General features: G+C 37.8%; 1 protein-coding gene across 1 annotated transcript in view; it reads left to right on the top strand.

Moving 5' to 3' along the window:
- Nucleotides 1-18,776, top strand: part of LOC138931617 (uncharacterized) — an 80,775-nt gene that overhangs the window by 53,325 nt on the left and 8,674 nt on the right. The window contains exon 3 of the mRNA XM_070292574.1: nt 2,527-2,575. Within this exon, the coding sequence (XP_070148675.1) occupies nt 2,527-2,575 (49 nt within the window). The remainder of the gene's footprint in view (nt 1-2,526; nt 2,576-18,776) is intronic.

Here is an 18,776-nt window from a genome sequence, read left to right as displayed (position 1 = left end):
TGAGAAATGAGCCCGTCCAAAGTGCCGGTCGGCTTTGATTAATTAACAGTCACGGCTGCCCAACTTGTCATTTCTCGTTGCCCGTACAGTAAATCGTCGTGTACAAGCGCAGAATAAACAGCGTTCGCGAACGATTAGGAAAAAGCGCAGCATCAGCATCGTTATCGCTTCGCGGCGCGCGTCAATCTCCGCGCCTCATTGTCGATAGATTAAGGCAGATTAGTCGGACCTACTTTCGGATTACGCCGTCCCTCTGTTATGGAATCCGAGATAGCATCGGGAGCAAACACTGCATCAATTATCGACGACATATCGGCGAATTTGTAATCGATTTTCCTTCGGCGGCATTGCAACGAGAGGATGCTCGAGAGAGGATAGGATCCGCTTTTGCGAATTAAATCGCGCGAGTGCAACGTAAGATATAACGGACGAATCGCGTCTCGATTAACTCTCCCGCGCTCTTTCGAAGCATCAACTCGAAGTATCCTACTTTCCGAATCGTTGTGATCGCCAAATTTTTCATGAGCGTACAGTTACACCCGCTTATGAATTTATTATAGACTTTCGAGAAAATTTAATTTCTCGCGCGTAAATTTCTCTTGATAATTCTCTCGTTAAAAAAAAAAAAAAAATTTAAATAAAATTAATAATCGGGTAAAATTAATTCTCTCGCAAAAAAAAAAAAAAAAAATAACACAAGTAGAATAGCTTTATCTGTAAAACCGATGAAGACGTAATGCGAGCGCGACGCACGATTGCGGTATGTGTAGCGGGACACTCTGTATAAACGAGCGTCCGTTCGCGCCGCGAACGCGCGAGTACTCTATCTGCGAGTGCGCGGAAGACGAATAACATTCGAGGCGTTGAAAGATGACGGGCTCGGTAGCCGGGACTTTAATAATAAATATACGGGCCATGTAGCCGCGGGGGCTCCCTCGGCCAAGCCGAGCCGATCCTCTTGGCCACCGTCAGGCGATCGTGCGGCTGCTCGCTCCACAAAGTTGCTTCTCCACGACGTCGTCGGTTGCGCTCTACAAAATTGCTCGCTCGCTCGTTCCATCTTCGCGATGCGGGATTATGATGGGAATATATATACACACACACACACACACACACATATATATATATATATATATATATATATATATATATATATATATATATGTTGGCTATCGAAAGATATTTGAATTACGAAATTTATTCAGATATCGTATGGATGATCTTGGAGGGCTTGAGATTAATTTATTATTTTTATTATTATTTTATTTAAATTAAGCACGTTTATTTAAACGGCCGATAGAAATGTACATCATCGATTGAAAAAAAAAAAAAATCGATGAAATATATATTCGGGAAAATTTACGATTCCTTTTACGGGATATCAAACTTATCGCGTTCCGATTCCTTTCAACGATGCTAACGATCGATAACAACAAAGACGATACGATAGACTCGCGACCCAAATGCTGAAATTGTTTATTGCTCCATCGTTATTGCACGATTGAAAAATGAAATCGCGCCTTATTAAGGTGCAATCTCCGCATAAGAGAAGGAGAGAGGAAGAGGAAGAGAGAGATATTAATTTTGCCGTATCCTAATTGCATTGTGTCTCATGCCACGCCTTCGGATCCAGGATATCTTCTCCTGAACCAGGGAAATATATATAACTGCGAAAATCGAAGCCGCGCGTGAAACGAGAGAGTCGGGGGACACTTTGGCGGATAGTTAGCAGCTGTCGATGCGAACGAGACATCGTTTTCGACTAATTTACTCTTCTTTGTATACGGAGTCTTTTTCTTTCCATCTCTGTTAGCCGCTTCGCGCATAAACAACCGGATTATAGCGACTCGTTTGACGCCTTATCGGAGAATTAAATCGCGAATTAAAAATCCACGTGTCTTGGGCGTTAGTCGGTGACGATCGTAGGCATCAGCGATTGTATTCGGTCATCAAATGCGTAGGTTTGCGAAACTCGATAGGTAAAAATTACTAAAAGGATTCGAGCGCCTGCGACAATCGATTTTTTTTTATTAATCGGTCATTAATATTAAACATTTTTTTATCGACAATTTTCAAGTAATTTCCGATAAAATGAAACTTATGTCATAGTTTTTACATCCTAATAATAAATCACTTGGAATATATCTATATTGCATCTTTGTCGAAGAAATGAAGAATTCAATGTAGATATAAAAAAAGTCTTTCAATTATAATATATATAAAATAAATTTTTAATTATATTATATTATATCGAATTATATTATGTAAACCCTCCCATTTTGGGTACACCTTGACGTGGTGGGAGGACTCAGTACCTGGAAGGTTTATCCTGAAGGGGAAGCTATATAACCAAACGGCATTTTTACTATCGATAATAAAAATCGAATGATAAAAAAAAAAAAGAATTATAAAATTCTTCCATTAAATATTTGTTAATATTATTGTAGACATTAAATATATTTTTTTTTTCCAATATTAATAATTTTAGACGCTAATTTAATTTGGATATATACTTGTATGTTACAGATCAACACAGGGTTTCACCATAGTCAGTTCCGCTATTGTGCATCGATCAGTGAGCGCAAATTTTCATTTCACGATAAGAAACAAGACACTAGCACATAATAATTAATTTTCCATTATACTGTCTATTGCTATTCTTAATTTTCTATTTTTTTTTTTTTTTTAAATTTTGTTTGTTGCATACAAAAATTTTTACTTTTCTTGTGTACTTAGCGTATATTTATCTCTCTATCTTATCTATTTTTTAAAAGGAACCTACTATCTCGCTATGTCAAAAATTGGCGAGGAAAAGGAAACTCGATATACGCGACTTGCATGCGCGCCAAATGCACGAGAGATACGAATATATACGGCGCAGATACTTGGCGAGGATCTCGCGCGCTCGCACGGGAAACTTTCTAATGCCTGCATTAATATTTTTGTGCCTGGGAGCTAGAGCCGGAGTTGCGTCAAAAGGTCGGGCGCTCGCCGTTTCTTGCACGCGCGCCGTAAAACGGCCGGATATAGTACATCGAATTTAACGACGAGAGAGAAAGAAATGGAATATGATGCTATATGTCCGCTGAAACAGATATTATTTCGCTTCGGTTACAATTTACAACCGGAATGGTTTCGTCGTTTGCGAGTAGCATTGTCGTCATCCCGAAGGAGCAAAAACCGTTCTTTATAAAGGATATTATATTTTTTCGTTGTCTTAAAATCGATATTTCGCGCGCGACCAACACCCGCATCCGGAGAAATCCCGAGATCCTCGCTATGAAATTTCGCAGGCTGCGAAATTGCCGAGCCGTTTCGCGCTCATCTGCGGCTTCGCGATCGCGAATTCCGTTTGCGCTAAATCGGGGAGAAAAATCTCGATGAGTTGGGAAATTTGATCCTGATTTCTTGCCGGCCTGGAACGAAGAAGCAGCATCGATCGCGATGTTCCCGTTGAATTGGCAACGAAACGTCCGGGTTGGCGCGAGCGCGCGAGAAAATTACACGCCTCTTACACATTGGCGGAAGGTCATCGTCGGGACGTACTCGTTCGCGAAAAGAGGTAAAATCGTTTCATTTCAGATATATATCTATCGGTAATTGTCCCTGATAACGGGAACGCGTGTAACGGGGCGGCCTGATATACTATCGCTTTGTTCGCCCCGCGAGACCTTCTCCACTATCGATATGGCATTGCATTTCATCGAGAAGCAAGCCTCAAGACGCCCACAATTATCTTCCCGTATTAGATTCGCAGACGGATGCGACATCGGAACTACAATTACTTTATATTGCACACAATATACTGGGTGGCCCATTTTAATCCATCCAGTCGAATATCTCAAAAACCAAGCCCGGAAGAGAAAAATGTTTCAGACAAAAGTTGTTTGGTTTCGAGGGGGCCATAAGACGATGACAATGATTTGACCTTGGAAAATCATTTGAAGGTCATGTGAAGGTCAACTTTAAAATCTTAAATGGAAACCCCCATTTTTTATTTAGTATTCTTGTAGCTTGCCTCGAGAGCTTTCCAAAACACTATAATAAAGTATTTTTTTATTAAGTACTTTTTGAGTTATTTTATATTTTAATCTGACATCTTTTGATATAAAAAATTAAATATCTCATAAAATAGTTAGTTTTTGATAATCTTACCGTAATACTTTTATGTACAGAATAATGAGACAAATCAATTAGTGCAAAAAAAAACTAACTATTTTATGAGATATTTAATTTTTTATATCAAAAGATGTCAGATTAAAATATAAAATAACTCAAAAAGTACTGAATAAAAAGAATACTTTATTATAGTGTTTTGGAAAGCTCTCAATGTCAGCTACAAGAATACTAAATAAAAAATGGGGGTTTCCATTTAAGATTTCAAAGTTGACCTTCACGTGACTTTCAAATGACTCTTCAAGGTCAAACCAATGGTACCGTCTTATGGCCCCCTCGAAACCAAACAACTTTTGTCTGAAACATTTTTCTCTTCCGGGCTTGGTTTTTGAGATATTCGACTGGATGGATTAAAATGGGCCACCCAGTATATATATTTATAAAGATTAATATGACATATAAATATATTATATGCAATATAATATGTAACATAATTTTTTATAAATATTAATTTATTAATAGCTATTATATGGGGAATAACGTGAACCATTATTCGTATATTTCGACTCGACATTGAGTTACAACTATATATATTTGCTAGACTATTTATTAATTTCAGAGCCCTCATGAATTCTATACCCATTGCACAACACCTATATATACCTAAACACGACGTTATTTCGATTCTGCTCGTTTAGCGGATCATTTCTCGCGCCGGCGAGAGATATATGATATTACGGTGTTGGCGGGCTACGTAAACGGCAATTAGCGCGGCGTTTAATTAACCCGGAGATAATTAGCCGCGACAGGGATTTATCCCAACTTGGCAACATACTTGCCAATATGTGAAAAATCTCACGTTCGCGCGAAATTTTTTCTCCTCTTCCCCCTCCCCCCCACCCCCCCTCTCGACTCGAACGATTTATTAATCGTCGCGACGCGGAGCGCGATTTCTATCGATAACTCGTTATAATCTTTTCTTACAAGCTCTTATCGTCGCTTCCATCTTTACCTGCGAGATAAGCGATCACGTAGCGTACTCGATATACCGCTGGCAATAATAGATAATCTCACATTGAAATTAAATGAAAACTCGATGCGATAATCTGCCAATTATTACTCTCATCCTTGGCTCTCGTTCTGCTGCGAATTATGGCGTGAAACGATAATTACGTAGCGCGTAAATCACACATTTAACGCAGTTTTCTTATTAAAGATATTCTTTCCTTTAAGAGAAGCGATTCTAAGCTACGAGTGATTGAAAATGAAACGTTTCTCAGGAACTTGAGTCTCGCAAGAAAAAAGAAAAAAAAAGAAAAGAAAAGAAATAATCGATTGGAGCAAAATCTAATTCTTCTTTTTATTTCAAGTAAATTTCATTTCAACGAATTCATTATGTAAGCAAGCTGAGGAAAGAAAAAAAAAATCTATGCACATAATCAAAATCACAAGTAACTTAATAAGATTCCGCCATCATTCAATGTCAAATAAATCACCGATTTTTGTGACCGGGGGGGGGGGTGACTAACGTTCCCCTCTTTCCCGGTAATATTGAAAGCCATCGAGATGCGAAGGATGCTCGTCGCGAGCTTTTACATAAACGCGATATCTCGTCTCGGGCGCGTTTAGGTCTTAATTAGCGCCCCCCCCCTCCCCCCCCCAGTACGTAACCGGCACGTTTCGATATATCGGCGTAAACGCGTTTTACGGCCAGAGAAAGTCGGTTACATATGCATATATTTAATAAACGTCGCGAGAGTCGAGTCGTCGTTAAAATCGTTGCAGCGGGAAAATCCTCCTCTTCCTCTCTCCACCCCCTCCACATCCCACCTCTCCACCGTTCCGTTTTTCAGCCCTCGCGAGACGATCCAGGGACAGGATCGTATATCTCGTCCCGATCTCTCGACGCGCGATATATTTATGAGTCTGCGAGGAGGATGCGTGGTCGATTCGACTCATTACCATTAGCGGATCTCGTAATTGTGTATCTGCCGTGTAAACGTCCTCTCGCGAAAAATCGGCGACGAAGACAAGAAAGGGGCGGTTCCGATCACAATCGATATATATATATATTTTTTTTTTTTTTTTTTGTTTTTTACGTTGTTCACCAAGAGAATCGAGACTGAAAAATTCCGATTAAAATATTCACGACGCGCCAATCGTGCCGATTCGAAAAATCGCGACATCATCGTTATCAGTCGTCTTGTATGAAGTAGACCTGCTGGTTTAAAAAAGAAATAAATTTATTGATTTATGTATTGAAAAATAAACGGGGGAAGAAACGCGATTAAGAACAAATTATATCGATTATTAAATTAAAAATAAAGCGCTTATAAATTTTCGACATTCCGGAGAGATTTGCATGAGTCCTGTAATTTATTATTGAAATTTATTTTTTATCTGAAACTTCTATTTATTTCATTTGTTATCTCCGAAATGTTAGAGAGAGATTCTCATCAAGATTAATCCCTTCTCTATTTCTTCCTGTCACTCAAAGTATAATTTCTAAACTAATATTTCATTATTTTTACATATCTGATAATATCTCATATATCAGTCTGGTTATTAGTCACATCGCGACATCCTTTAGCAAAAAGTCTTTTGCCTTCAATTACATTCTATATACGAGTAGAGACGGTCTCGATATAATGTAGCATTATCGACACCGCATTGTCGCGGATACATAGCATCGTCGTACTACAATAATTTTCGCTTTATCACATGATTATAGCGCAAAAAAAAAAAAAAAAAAAAAAAAACAAGAAATGAAGGACGACACGTAATTATAAAGAAGGAGAATAAATCGCGTGACGACTAACGGTCGTCGCGATCGTCGGAACGACCGTTCCTCTATTCGATCTCATCATCGCGGCCTCATCTTCTCCCTCCGCGATTCATCGGACAGCGAAGAGTACCGATGGATTCTCGATTGGCGCGTTAACGTCATCACGTTATTAGTCGGGCTTTAAACAGCTAATCACGCGCTCGAGCGCCCTAGGGAGGATTTTTGCGGAAGATCTTTGCCGCCGATACGCGTCTCGTCCTCGCTCGCGACGAGACGCATATAAGGAGCCTAGAAAGTCTCCGCGAGAGAGGAGAGACTTTTACGCGATCGCTATCGCGCCGACCTAATAACAACAATTTCGTCAAAACCAATAGCCGACGACGACGATGATCGGCCGCGTGCAATCTTCTCTTTCTCTCGGACGAGTTTCTAAAAGCCGATTCTTCGCCACCGATCGATCGATCCCCGTGTTGATCCGATAATTCGAGACGAGTCATCCTCGTCCGCAGATCCTTCCGGATATTGGACTCTCCTCTCCATTGGAGAGGAATGTATTTTCATCCTTTTTCACGCAAAACAATCGTTAGAGTAATATAATTATGAAAAGAATTCCGACTCGGATACACGGTGCTCGTTAAATTGGGCAAAAGAGACAAGACGGATCGAAGAATTGAAGTCGTCGCGCGGCTAATTAAGAGTTAATATAGGCAAAGAGCGTCTATCATATCCGACTCGACGATGTCTAAAATTCCATGCCAAGTAACTATTCAAAGGATCCGCCGTCCGATTAATCACCGAGTGCGATGCACCGTTCCGGATGTATTGTGCGAGGAGCGTCGAATAAAGGAACCCCTAAATAAAGCCCCGGCTTTCGCCGATTCGGCTATTCGGCAGCTCGCAGGACCGTGTCGCGAAACGTTTCAATGCGTAATTGATCTTCGTCTTTTGATTAGCAAACAGAGATGTCTAGGACAGTTTCGGGACCCGGGAATCGGGACGAGATACGGGGAGGATAAAGAAGTATTTGGACGGTGAACGGCGTGCGATATCTCTCCGTACAGGGTGTCCTAGAATCGGCGCAATGTTATAGTGGCAACTGCTAATTCGAATATAATTTTTCAGCAAAAATGTCACCGATCAAGTCCATCGTTTGCACGAAATGCCGATTTTAATGACACATCGGCGAGTCATTTTTTGATTTTTTATACTTTTTTTTTTTTTTTCGTCCGCACGAATTTACTACAACTTGAGAAATCGAAAAGATTTTGCAGAAACGTTTGTGTAAAAGGATCTAACGACATTTTTAATTTGATTATCGAAAGATATCTCTTTTGTATAAAAGCGTTTCACAAAATCTTTAAAATAAGAAATTTTTTCTCTCCCCAGCTCGCTAGAAATCTCTTTTCGGTCGCGAATCGGATAGAAGAATCTGAGAGAAACACAAAGGGAATATTCTGTACGATTTTGGAGCACCTTCCCTCTTCTCCCCACGTATCGAAGCAGCAGAGTGTGACCATCGTCGATGCCTCCTCGGTTTTCGATTGTTCGAACCTAGCTCGTGCTTGATATCGGGTGCCCGCGTGTACGACGCACAATAGGAATAGGACCCCGTCGTCGTCGTTACCATGCCTGCCTCCGCCATTACCGTTCTCATTGTTATCATTGTTATTGTTATTATCTAGCTAGCTAGACGCTATTAACGATTGAAATCGGCCCCGGTTAGATAGTCACCGAGTCATTGCCTTTGCATTGGCGGCGAGGTGGCTCTTATTTGCACTGCGAGAAAAGTATGTAAAATTACACAATAAATGGTAGGAATGTAATATATTTCCATTAATGGAAAATAATTTTTTTTTACGATATAGAGAGAAATGCTCCCGTGTGTCTGAATATAGAAAAAGATGTATACAATTCGACGTAAAATATCTAATGAAATTAAAGCAGAAAAATGTCTGTAATTTTGAAAGTATATAATTAAATTTTAATTATATTTTTTATATATTTTATTCATTTAAATTTTAATATTTTAATGTTAATAATATTTTTATATAACAATAGATATTTTGGCGTACCAGCTATAAATTCCTATAAAATCTTCTTATCTATTTAGAAAATATTAAATTTGTAGCCTATCTCTTATTAAAAATCTTTGTCTTTCTTTGACGAAAAAGATTGCGCTCCTTATTGTTAGAGGATTAATTCGAACGTGTACTTTATATCGGCTATATTAGATACTTGATGCTTCTAATTGCCGAACAACGAAGCGACGCCAATGGAAAGGACGGTGAAGTACATTTGATATATCATGGGGCATACTTATAAGTAGAAACGATCCGATCGAGCGGCTCGATCCTCAGGCGTGGTTGAGCAAACACAAAAGCTCCTCTTCTCGAGATGCAGAAAACAGGTCCGGCCAACAATCAGCGATGCATGAAGCCTCCTCGGCCGATTTCACAAATTATTTTTGGCCTTAGAAGATTTCTGCGAGTCGCGCATAGTAATATGCGAAAACGTAAACATTTAAATAAAATATATACCTTTCTTTCTTTATATCCCGCAGCACAAATTCAATTTTAGAGCAAACTATACATGCGATATATGTCGAGAATACAACATGGACATTCAAGAGAATAATTTTTTTAATAATACGGGAGAAATCGCATTTTTTTCTAAGAAAAAATAATCAATAGCAATGTATCAATTTTAATCGTTTTTTGCGAAAACAAAATTATCATTTTGCAATTTAGTAATTCATATGTTGTTTATTTTATTTTCTCTCTCTCTCTCTCTCTCTCTCTCTCATTTCTAGTAGAATTTAATTTAATAAAATTTATAAATTTAACGATCAATTATCGAAATATTTGGATGGGTAATTAAGAAATTACGAAAAAATGGCATCAAATCGAGTTTTCGCTCGTGAAAAAATAGGCTCCGGTCGAGAGATACAGTTTCTAGATTTCTTCTCCATTAATCTCGTACTTATTTATTTATAATTGTCTTTGAAATTGTCTAAGCGAAAGCTGGACGTAAATTACGCGATGGGACGGGCGGCGACTGCATCTTTATCATCGCGATTGTCGAAAGTGTGCGGCGCGCACGTCGTGCCATTATTACAGGCTTGAAGGCGATCGTGACCGCGCCCCGTTAATTATTCCTCTCGTCAGGATCAAACCGTTTCGTTGTTCCATAAAACAACCGACCATTCCTACGAGGGACGGCAAATGCGCGCGCACCTGTCAGCTGTTCGCGCTCGAGACGACGAAAAACGGCTGCGCTGTCATCCAAAAATTAAATGGATTTCGACAGATATTAAAAGCTTTTAAAGTATCTATATTTTAATCAAATTTCTTTTACAATCGTACGCGAAGGAATTCAACCTTAAATCTATAGCGTGGAAATTGAAATATTTTGGAAAATTTAATACATCGCAAAAGAGAGACAAATTTTTAAAAAAACTTTCATTGACATTAAATTGGAGAAAATTTATTTTTGTGAATAAGACTCGTCTTTCAGAGGAAATTTTCAAATATAAAAGTTGTCATGGAGATTGAAAACACGTTTTAAAAAAGATCAAATATTTTATTAATAATCATTATAAAATAAATGTTTTCTCTCTCTCTCTCTCTCTCTCTCTCTCTCTCTCTCTCTCTAACAAATTATTATTTAGTTCACTAAAATCATTATAAATTGAATGAAAAATAAATGAAGAAATAGAACTTGAAGTATCTGTTGAAAGAACTTTCATTATATCTTTATCTCGGATAGCTTGAATATAAAAATAATGGAAGAAATTAATGATCGCGCGTGCATACCATCGGATGAAACGCGCTCTTCTAGAATCAAAATCGCGACGGTGACGCGATAAGAGGAACATCGAAGAGAGGATCCCCTGTTAATTTCGAGACGATTGCATTAGTTCATCGGTCACGGTCGATAGTAGAACGTTAAAGAACGCAGGGGGAGAATTCACCTCGCGTGTTCGCGCTTTCGGAATTTCCCCCCCCCCTCCCCCCCCGCCTTGCCCATTTTGCTGCCTTTTTCTTTCCTCTTCTCTTGCGATGCGTACCCTTTCGCATTTCTCTCTCCCCCCCCCTCCCTTCTCCACGTCTTTTCCATCGCGAAAGACGAGATGCCCCCTCCCGTTCTGGAGACCTACTTAGGGAAGATCGGCCGAGCAGAGGAGATGGCCGGCTCCCTCCTTCCTCGTCGTTCGCTCATCGTTCTCGCGTCTCCTCTACGAATGATCCGATTAGCGTGACCGATTCTCTCGAAACGAAGTGATGGCCAATTACGAAAGGCGGATTCGCGAACTTTAAATCGAATCATGCAGCGAGAATCGATCTGCTGGCGTTCTCCTTCTGGGACTCGCACAATGAGATTTGCCTGAGCAAGGATACAGGATCGTCGAAAGCTTGAGTTTCACACAGAAGGAACTTTTATGAAATAACAAGATGTCTGTTTCATGGAAAAACTTGGAATTATTTGAAATTTTTCTTCTACCCGGAAAAATCAGGGAATTCTTATGGTATTATTAGAACTCGGGGAATTTTTTTTTTTTTTTTTTTTTAATTCTCTTTTTGATAATCTTGCTCTTATATTGTGAGCTTTTATCTTTTTCTTGCAAAAAAAAAAAGAGGGAGAGAGAAATGACGAGCGATAATCGAAATACAGATCAGAAATATTGTAGAAGCAAGATAAAAAAATTGCGTTCGCGCTAAGGTCGCAGGTGTTATGCAAGTGAATATATAAATGCGATCGAAATAATTATTGTCGTTATGCAAATGTGCGCGCGATGATTAAATCTTCCTAGTGGAACGCGACCGGAGGCGTAGTCACTCTCGCGAGAGAGGGAAAAAAGAAACCGGGGAAAAAAGGAACAAGTCGAGCAAATTAACGCGCACATCCCACGTGACGCGCGTTAGCAAGAAAAATAACGGTGGTTATTTGCGGTATAATTCCGGAAGCCGCGATCTTTTTGCGCGCGTCCCGCCGTATCGTCGTCCGTCATTGCGTCGATGATTCTGCTAACTCGATCCACTCAATTCTAACCGATATGTACACACAATTTTGCACAATGTATATCAGCCATGTTTCAAAGTACGAAACTTCCAAGTGGCAACAAAAGCATGTTATTTAAAAAAAAAAAAAAAAATATCCGTAGCATAGAAATTTTGATAAAGTGTTTTGATTAAATTTAAAGATACATATGTAAAATTTCCATCATATTATATTCGAGATTGTAATAAAAGATGTAAATCCTGTAATAGAAAAGCACAATCTGAATATAAAACGATGATATTAGAAAAGAATATTTTAAATGACGTGAAGTATGAATCTTTCATAATTTTAGTAGAATATAATAGAAAAATTATATACAAAAGTTAAAATTTAATATTAAGATTGTTTTTACATTTAGGTAGATGTTTTTTATTAAAGGCGGTCCTCTCGCGAGACGTATCCGAGGGTTTGTGGGGATTTATCTGTCGAGTAGGAACACTAATGTAAATTTCGTGTAACTCAGAGTCCGCGAGTGATTTACTATCTTAATGGGATATGACGTTGAAATTTCACTCGGTCATCTCTCCGTCATCGTTTAATAATTAAATCGCATTATGCGCGAGAAAGACACGATTGGCTTTGATTATAAATCGATTCTAGGATTTTTTTTTAAGAATCGCCCTATGATTAATCTGTCGAAGCTATCATTTTTCTTATATTAGGTGTACAACTTTGCTTCCGCCGTTTTCCTATAGATGGCTTTAGCGGTAAGTAATGGTCGAAATAAATAGATCATAGACGTCACGCGATAAACTTGGGCATCTGTCAACATAACCCCATAGAAACATTGGTCGATTTGTGTCTGCATCATAAAGTTATTCTCCATTGAAAATGTCAGTTTACGAGCCAAATTCACGTCATTTGCGGGAGGTTTTAATTTTTTACTTCAATATGAAGAAATCTGCGGCTGAGGCTCATCGAATGCTCTCAAATACTTATGGTGATGCCGCTATTAGCGAAAGAACGTGTCGTGAGTGGTTTCAACGCTTCGAGAACGGTGATTTTCACGTGGAAGACCGGCATAAGCGGTGGAAGAGAGAAGGTTTTCGAAGATGCAGAATTGGAGGCGTTACTTAATGAAGACTCGAGTCAAAGTCAAAAAGAATTGGCACGATCATTGGGAGTGGACGATACTTTGAATCATAAATGTATAACTAGTTTTTTTACAATAAAGCCTCGAATTTCGGGAAAAAAAAACGGCGGAAGCAAAGTTGTACACCTAATACATTAAAATCATCGAACAAATTACTAGCACACATCTAGGGATAATAATTAAAATATTTAAATACATTTAAATATTTAAATTGAAATTAATTAGCGGTAGAAAAGTGTTGTTTATTAAAACCTCGCAATTTATATAACTATCTTCTTAAGTGTAGTTAAAATTACAAGATTCTTTTTACGAGATATCCGATTAGATAAAGCGGGATCAACGACGGATTTGCCCACCCGATTTTACACAGATCCTAAAGTTTCGCGGGCGGGTCTCGCAGGACAATGATCTCGCGCAGGATACCGTTGGCGCGGTTCAGGGACTCCGCGAGAGAAGTAGGTTTCCCGCGAATTAGCATAATACATTTAATCGTGCTCCGTGGAATATCGTTAATAATGCAGTCACGGATACCCTTTCGGCTCGCGTGTCCTTCTCGTAAGAATAAAGTGCACGACTATTTTCTCTCTTTTTCTCTCTGCTTCGATGGATTTATATTTATGCGTTATTGGCAAACGTAAATGGCCAGATAACTGAATTAATTTTGCGGTCTCCGGAATCATTTTTATCGAATGAAATATAGTCATTAGTAGTTGATTCTATTTTAACACGCTTTTTTCCATATGATAAATGGTTTTACAAATCCTTTCGTTAACAGACTCGAATTCGATATAATAATTTTATTTGATATTTAATAATATACACATATAATATTTAATGTATAATATTTTTATTTAGAATTTAATAAAATAAATCTTCCACATCAAGATAATATAAAAATATATGAGTATATAAAGAATTATATGATAAAAAAAAGTATGAAGAATATGGTTGAGTGACAAAAGTACGGTGTGTCATTATTAGAAAAAAAAAAAAGAGAAAAAAATATCTGGGAGACGGGAAGAATCAGTCTCGAGATTAAGTCGATTTCCATGCTCGTCGCTCTCCAAATAAATTAATAATCGAATAAACGACGATGTGTCTGTCGACATACGACTTTACAATCAGAATTATAAGCTGACAATGCGACATGGTGCAATCCATACGGCGCGCATAATCGATTTTCCGCGGCGGATATCGATCGCGCGAGCTCGCGAAACCTTGAACGTTCATTTGCAACTTAATGAACGAACGATGCGCAAAGCGCGGAGCGCACACGTGCTCGAAATATAACGAATTCGATCCGTCGATCATGCTCCCTCTCTCTCTCTCTCTCTCTCTCTTGCGCGCGCGCGCGCGCGTATACAATCGGCACTCTTGAGAGATCAAATGGAAAATCTAATTACCGTCCCTTTCAGCCACAGCTCATTCGAATCGATTCGCGATTCGAGTTGCTCGCACAAAGCAGTCGTTTATGACGAGCTGTCTTGAAGAGATTCTATGCTGAGAGTAAGAAAGGGACGATCACAGGACACAATATATAGAGACGAGTCGCGAGATGTAACGATAAATCGATGTTAAGGGCTAAGTGTACTCTAGAAGCTTTTGGGAATTTCTTTTTATCCTCTAAAATAAACCGGATCCTTAAATATTAAAAAGATCTCCGGGAACTTGAGTGTTTTCTATCAGACATAAAATCTCGTTCTCATGTTAACGCAATTTCCATGTAATTTCTAAGAAAAAAAGAGATGCCCGCGATATTCTGAGTGAAATTTTTACAACACGATGATTTTTCACATCTAACGACGATTCGATAAATGTCCCGGGAGAGGCGGTCGTCAAAAATACGAGGATTTCATAGAGCTAATTAAGCTCGGATTCGAATAGAGAGAGAGAGAGAGAGAGAGAGGATCGATGCGGGCCACTTAAGCATCAGGGAGAATCGTTCGGGTTAGGATAATTTTCCGGGATAATAGTGGGTGGAGTTAACGGAATTGCGGAACTAGAGTAGATTCGACGAGCAATTATCGGGTCTTTATCAAAGGGGGAGTTCGCGGCGATTACGTGACCTTTCACTTTTCCACAATTTAGTAACTCCGACCGGCTGGTGACGTAAACGCGATCGTGTTGCATGCCGCTAAACACTCGCGGTTACGATGATTTTAACACATCGTTGCTTAGTTTAACCGATCGTTCAGCAGATCATTCTCTCGGGAAAACACGCACCTTTGAATTACAATAATTTATTATAGTCTGTATATATATATATATATATATATATATATATATATATATACAGGGTTGGGAAAGTTACTTTATAAAAGTAACTCGTTACCGTTACTCGTTACTAATTTTAAAAAGTAACTCGTTACCGTTACAGTTACTAAAAAGTAACGAGTCGTTACAATTTCCGTTACTTTTTTACAATACAAACTAATAAATTATTTTGCATAAGAAAAACTTTTAAAAAATTGTAAGCAAGATTTCATTCAAGGTTTATTACAAAATAAATGATTAAATTTTATCGAAATTCTTTATTAAATTTTAATAAAATTTGTTGCTCCATAGTATCATCATTTAAATGCCCTCTTTGTGGTGTTAATACAGAGCCACCGATGCTAAACATTCTTTCTACAGATGCACTGCTCGGTAGAGCTGTATTATATTTAATAAAAAGTTTTTTAAGTTTTGGATAGTCGTTTAACATTTCTATATTACTATTATTTGATTTTAAAAACCGTTGCAATTCTTCTTGTTCAGATTCATTTTGCACCGTTTTTTGCTCAAAAATGAAAAAATCATCGTGATCGTCAGATTTTCCAGCTTTTGAAGAATTTTCAGTTGATCGGATTCCCAATAAATCCTCCAAGTAATTTTCAGCACGTTTTCTTTTTTCTCCGGTTAACCAGTTTAACTTAAATTTCGGATGTAAACATGCTGCTATTATTAATTCTTTTGTTTCAAATATTGTAAGAAATTTAAAATCAAATATAGTAAATTAAGCGACATTGTTTGTTTTATTGAAATTAATACTTTTGAATCAATAGTTTAAAATAAAATAATATTTTTCAATTAAATCCTTATTTAAAATTAAATAACATATGTATTAATCAAATTAATAAGTTACCTTTTATTTAAACCTTGCTGAATAACTTCAACTAATAAATGGCAATCTATAAGATCAGATTTATTGAGATTTTCTAATTTTCGTTGCAAGGTACTTAGAACTGGTTGTAAATGAGAGCTCTGCTTTTCCGAAAAGATAAAGCTCTCATTGGATATCGCGCGTCGCGTCATCGCACTGGTCTGTAAGAGCCATAAGTTGATCAATCACATTCAAGCATTTTTACAACATTTTAAGAATGCTAATTGGTCGATTTGCTTACGGCTTTACGGTTAAGATAAAAATTTTATCCCGCACAATAGCAAGAATAATATCTTAAATAAATCAAAAAATTTGAAAAAAGTAACGATAAAAGTAACTGTTAAATTCGTTACTCGTTACCGAAAAATGTAACGAAGTTAATTTTTTCCGTTACAAATAAAATTTGTAACGCCATTACCGTTACAGTTACCGAAAAAAAGTAACTGTAACGGTAACGGCGTTACAAGTAACGCGTTACTTCCCAACCCTGTATATATATATATATATATATATATATATATATATATATATATTTTGTAGATTTACTTTAAGTTTTATAATTTAATACAGTTTTATATTATATTTAAATTTAAAAATTATTATATTTTTTACATTCTCTTTTTGTGTTTTTGCGCCATTTTTTTAATATCAGTTTTATATAATAGTAAAAATATAATTATATTATGATATTATAATTTTTATACTAAATTAAAATCCACATAAATCTGAAATATATATATTTCTGAAATTCGAAATTCGTGTTCGACGAACCGATAAATTGCTCTATTTAAATACGATTTACTATTTAATGTATGATCCTTATAGAGAGACGGAAACTTAGAATCGGTGCGTTTCTCTCAAGGCCTCTCGAGCGCGAAGGATTTCTATATTCCCCGATTATACATGGGACTCTGAACGAGACAGGAATTGGGCGATCACGTTCCTGCCCGTAAGGTGCATACGCCGGGATCATAATCGCGATAGTATTCCGCCTGCCCGGAACACACACACACACACACACACACACACACACACACACAGAATATTTGCGCGACACGCCGCGCGAATTGCATTGAATGCAATTACTATGTAAGTCGTCGATCGCGACTCGGGTCCGCGTTCCTTCTTTCTCTCTCTCTCTCTCTGTCTTTTTCTTTTTTCTTCTGCCTTCTTTTCCGCGAGCCAAGCTCGCCCATCCGTGAGAGTTTGCAACCATTCATCATTGAAATGTGCAACGTGCAGCGTTGCACAGAGTCGTACTATGTACGACCGACACCAACGCAAACACTGAAAGAGACGAACGTATGATTTCATCCGTAGGTCCGCGCGATTGCGTCGTCTTTGCCCGAGAGTCAGTCGTGTATGATTGTTATAATAAAAATATTGAATTTAAAGTTGTAAATTGACGAAATTTCATTATAATTATGATTAATTGTTGGGGGATAAGAAAGATTGTAAAGAAGAATTTTAAAAAATTAATTTGAAATTATTTGTTCGGGGATAAGAGACATTCTCGAATTGAAAATATTTAAAAAATTAATTTATCTATTTCACATAAATAGAAGAAATAATGTTTTAAGGCAAATAAATATCGGGATGTAATATGAATATCGTCAAGATCTCTTAACACTAAAAAATGTTGAGTTTACTCCAACAAATGTACAAATAGATCGAGTATTTAAAAAAAAAAAAAAAAAAAAAAAAAATACGATTACATAGAAATTTAATAATAAAGTAACTTGAAAATTCGGAAAAAGCACGCTTCGATAAAAGAAATTATTTTACGGTCATTGATAATTGATTATGACTCGAATAAACGTTTTATAAAATGGAAGGTTTTAGAATGTGTTGACACATTCGATAGATGGATCTTTACGAAAATTTATTCGCGCGTGAAACATCGCGGGACGGAATAAGAAGTTATCGGCGACCCGATTCCGCCGACGATAAAAGGAGATAAATTGCGAACTGCGAGGCTGCAGTTTTACGACGAGTCCCGGAATGATCTCTAAACGACTGCAAGCACTTGAGAGCGATCCGAAACTTTCTCTCTTATGCGTCTCGTAAAATCACGCGTTTTATGTAAAATCGCGCCGCTCTCGCGTTAAAACGTCGGTGAGAGCAAAAACGTACAGGATCATCGAAAGGCGTTACCGCCTTTCCTTCGTCTCGTTTCGCGTATTCGGCATTTACTACAGCTTCCGCCCCTACGGATATAAAGGTGTCCCAAGTGTAGCGCGCTCACCTCCGAACGATTTGCCATATTAATGCAGGATATCACGAAAGTATCTCTTACGTGCCTGACACCCAGTATACCGGTAGAGATGCGTACCTGTTTCCAGGAAATCCGAGGATCGCCGCGAGCTAATCGAGAGAGGTGAATCCTCGAAACGGCGCGATAACTTTCTTCATTCAAGTTTCTTTCGTCTCTCGCTACGCTTTTCCATAAATAATTAAATAGAAAAATAAATACATTATTTCATGATTTGACTAGTATAAATTACTAGCATAAATTCCATTAAAGCGAGATAATGGATGCAGCGCTTTTTTCCAATTAGACGAGACGGATACGATTTCAATGG

This window comes from Polyergus mexicanus, unplaced genomic scaffold (genome assembly GCF_030449975.1).
Source record: "Polyergus mexicanus isolate NDT 795.1 unplaced genomic scaffold, iyPolMexi1.0 SCAF_3, whole genome shotgun sequence".
Lineage (NCBI taxonomy): Eukaryota > Metazoa > Arthropoda > Insecta > Hymenoptera > Formicidae > Polyergus > Polyergus mexicanus.
This window is presented reverse-complemented; position numbering and strand designations above follow the sequence as displayed.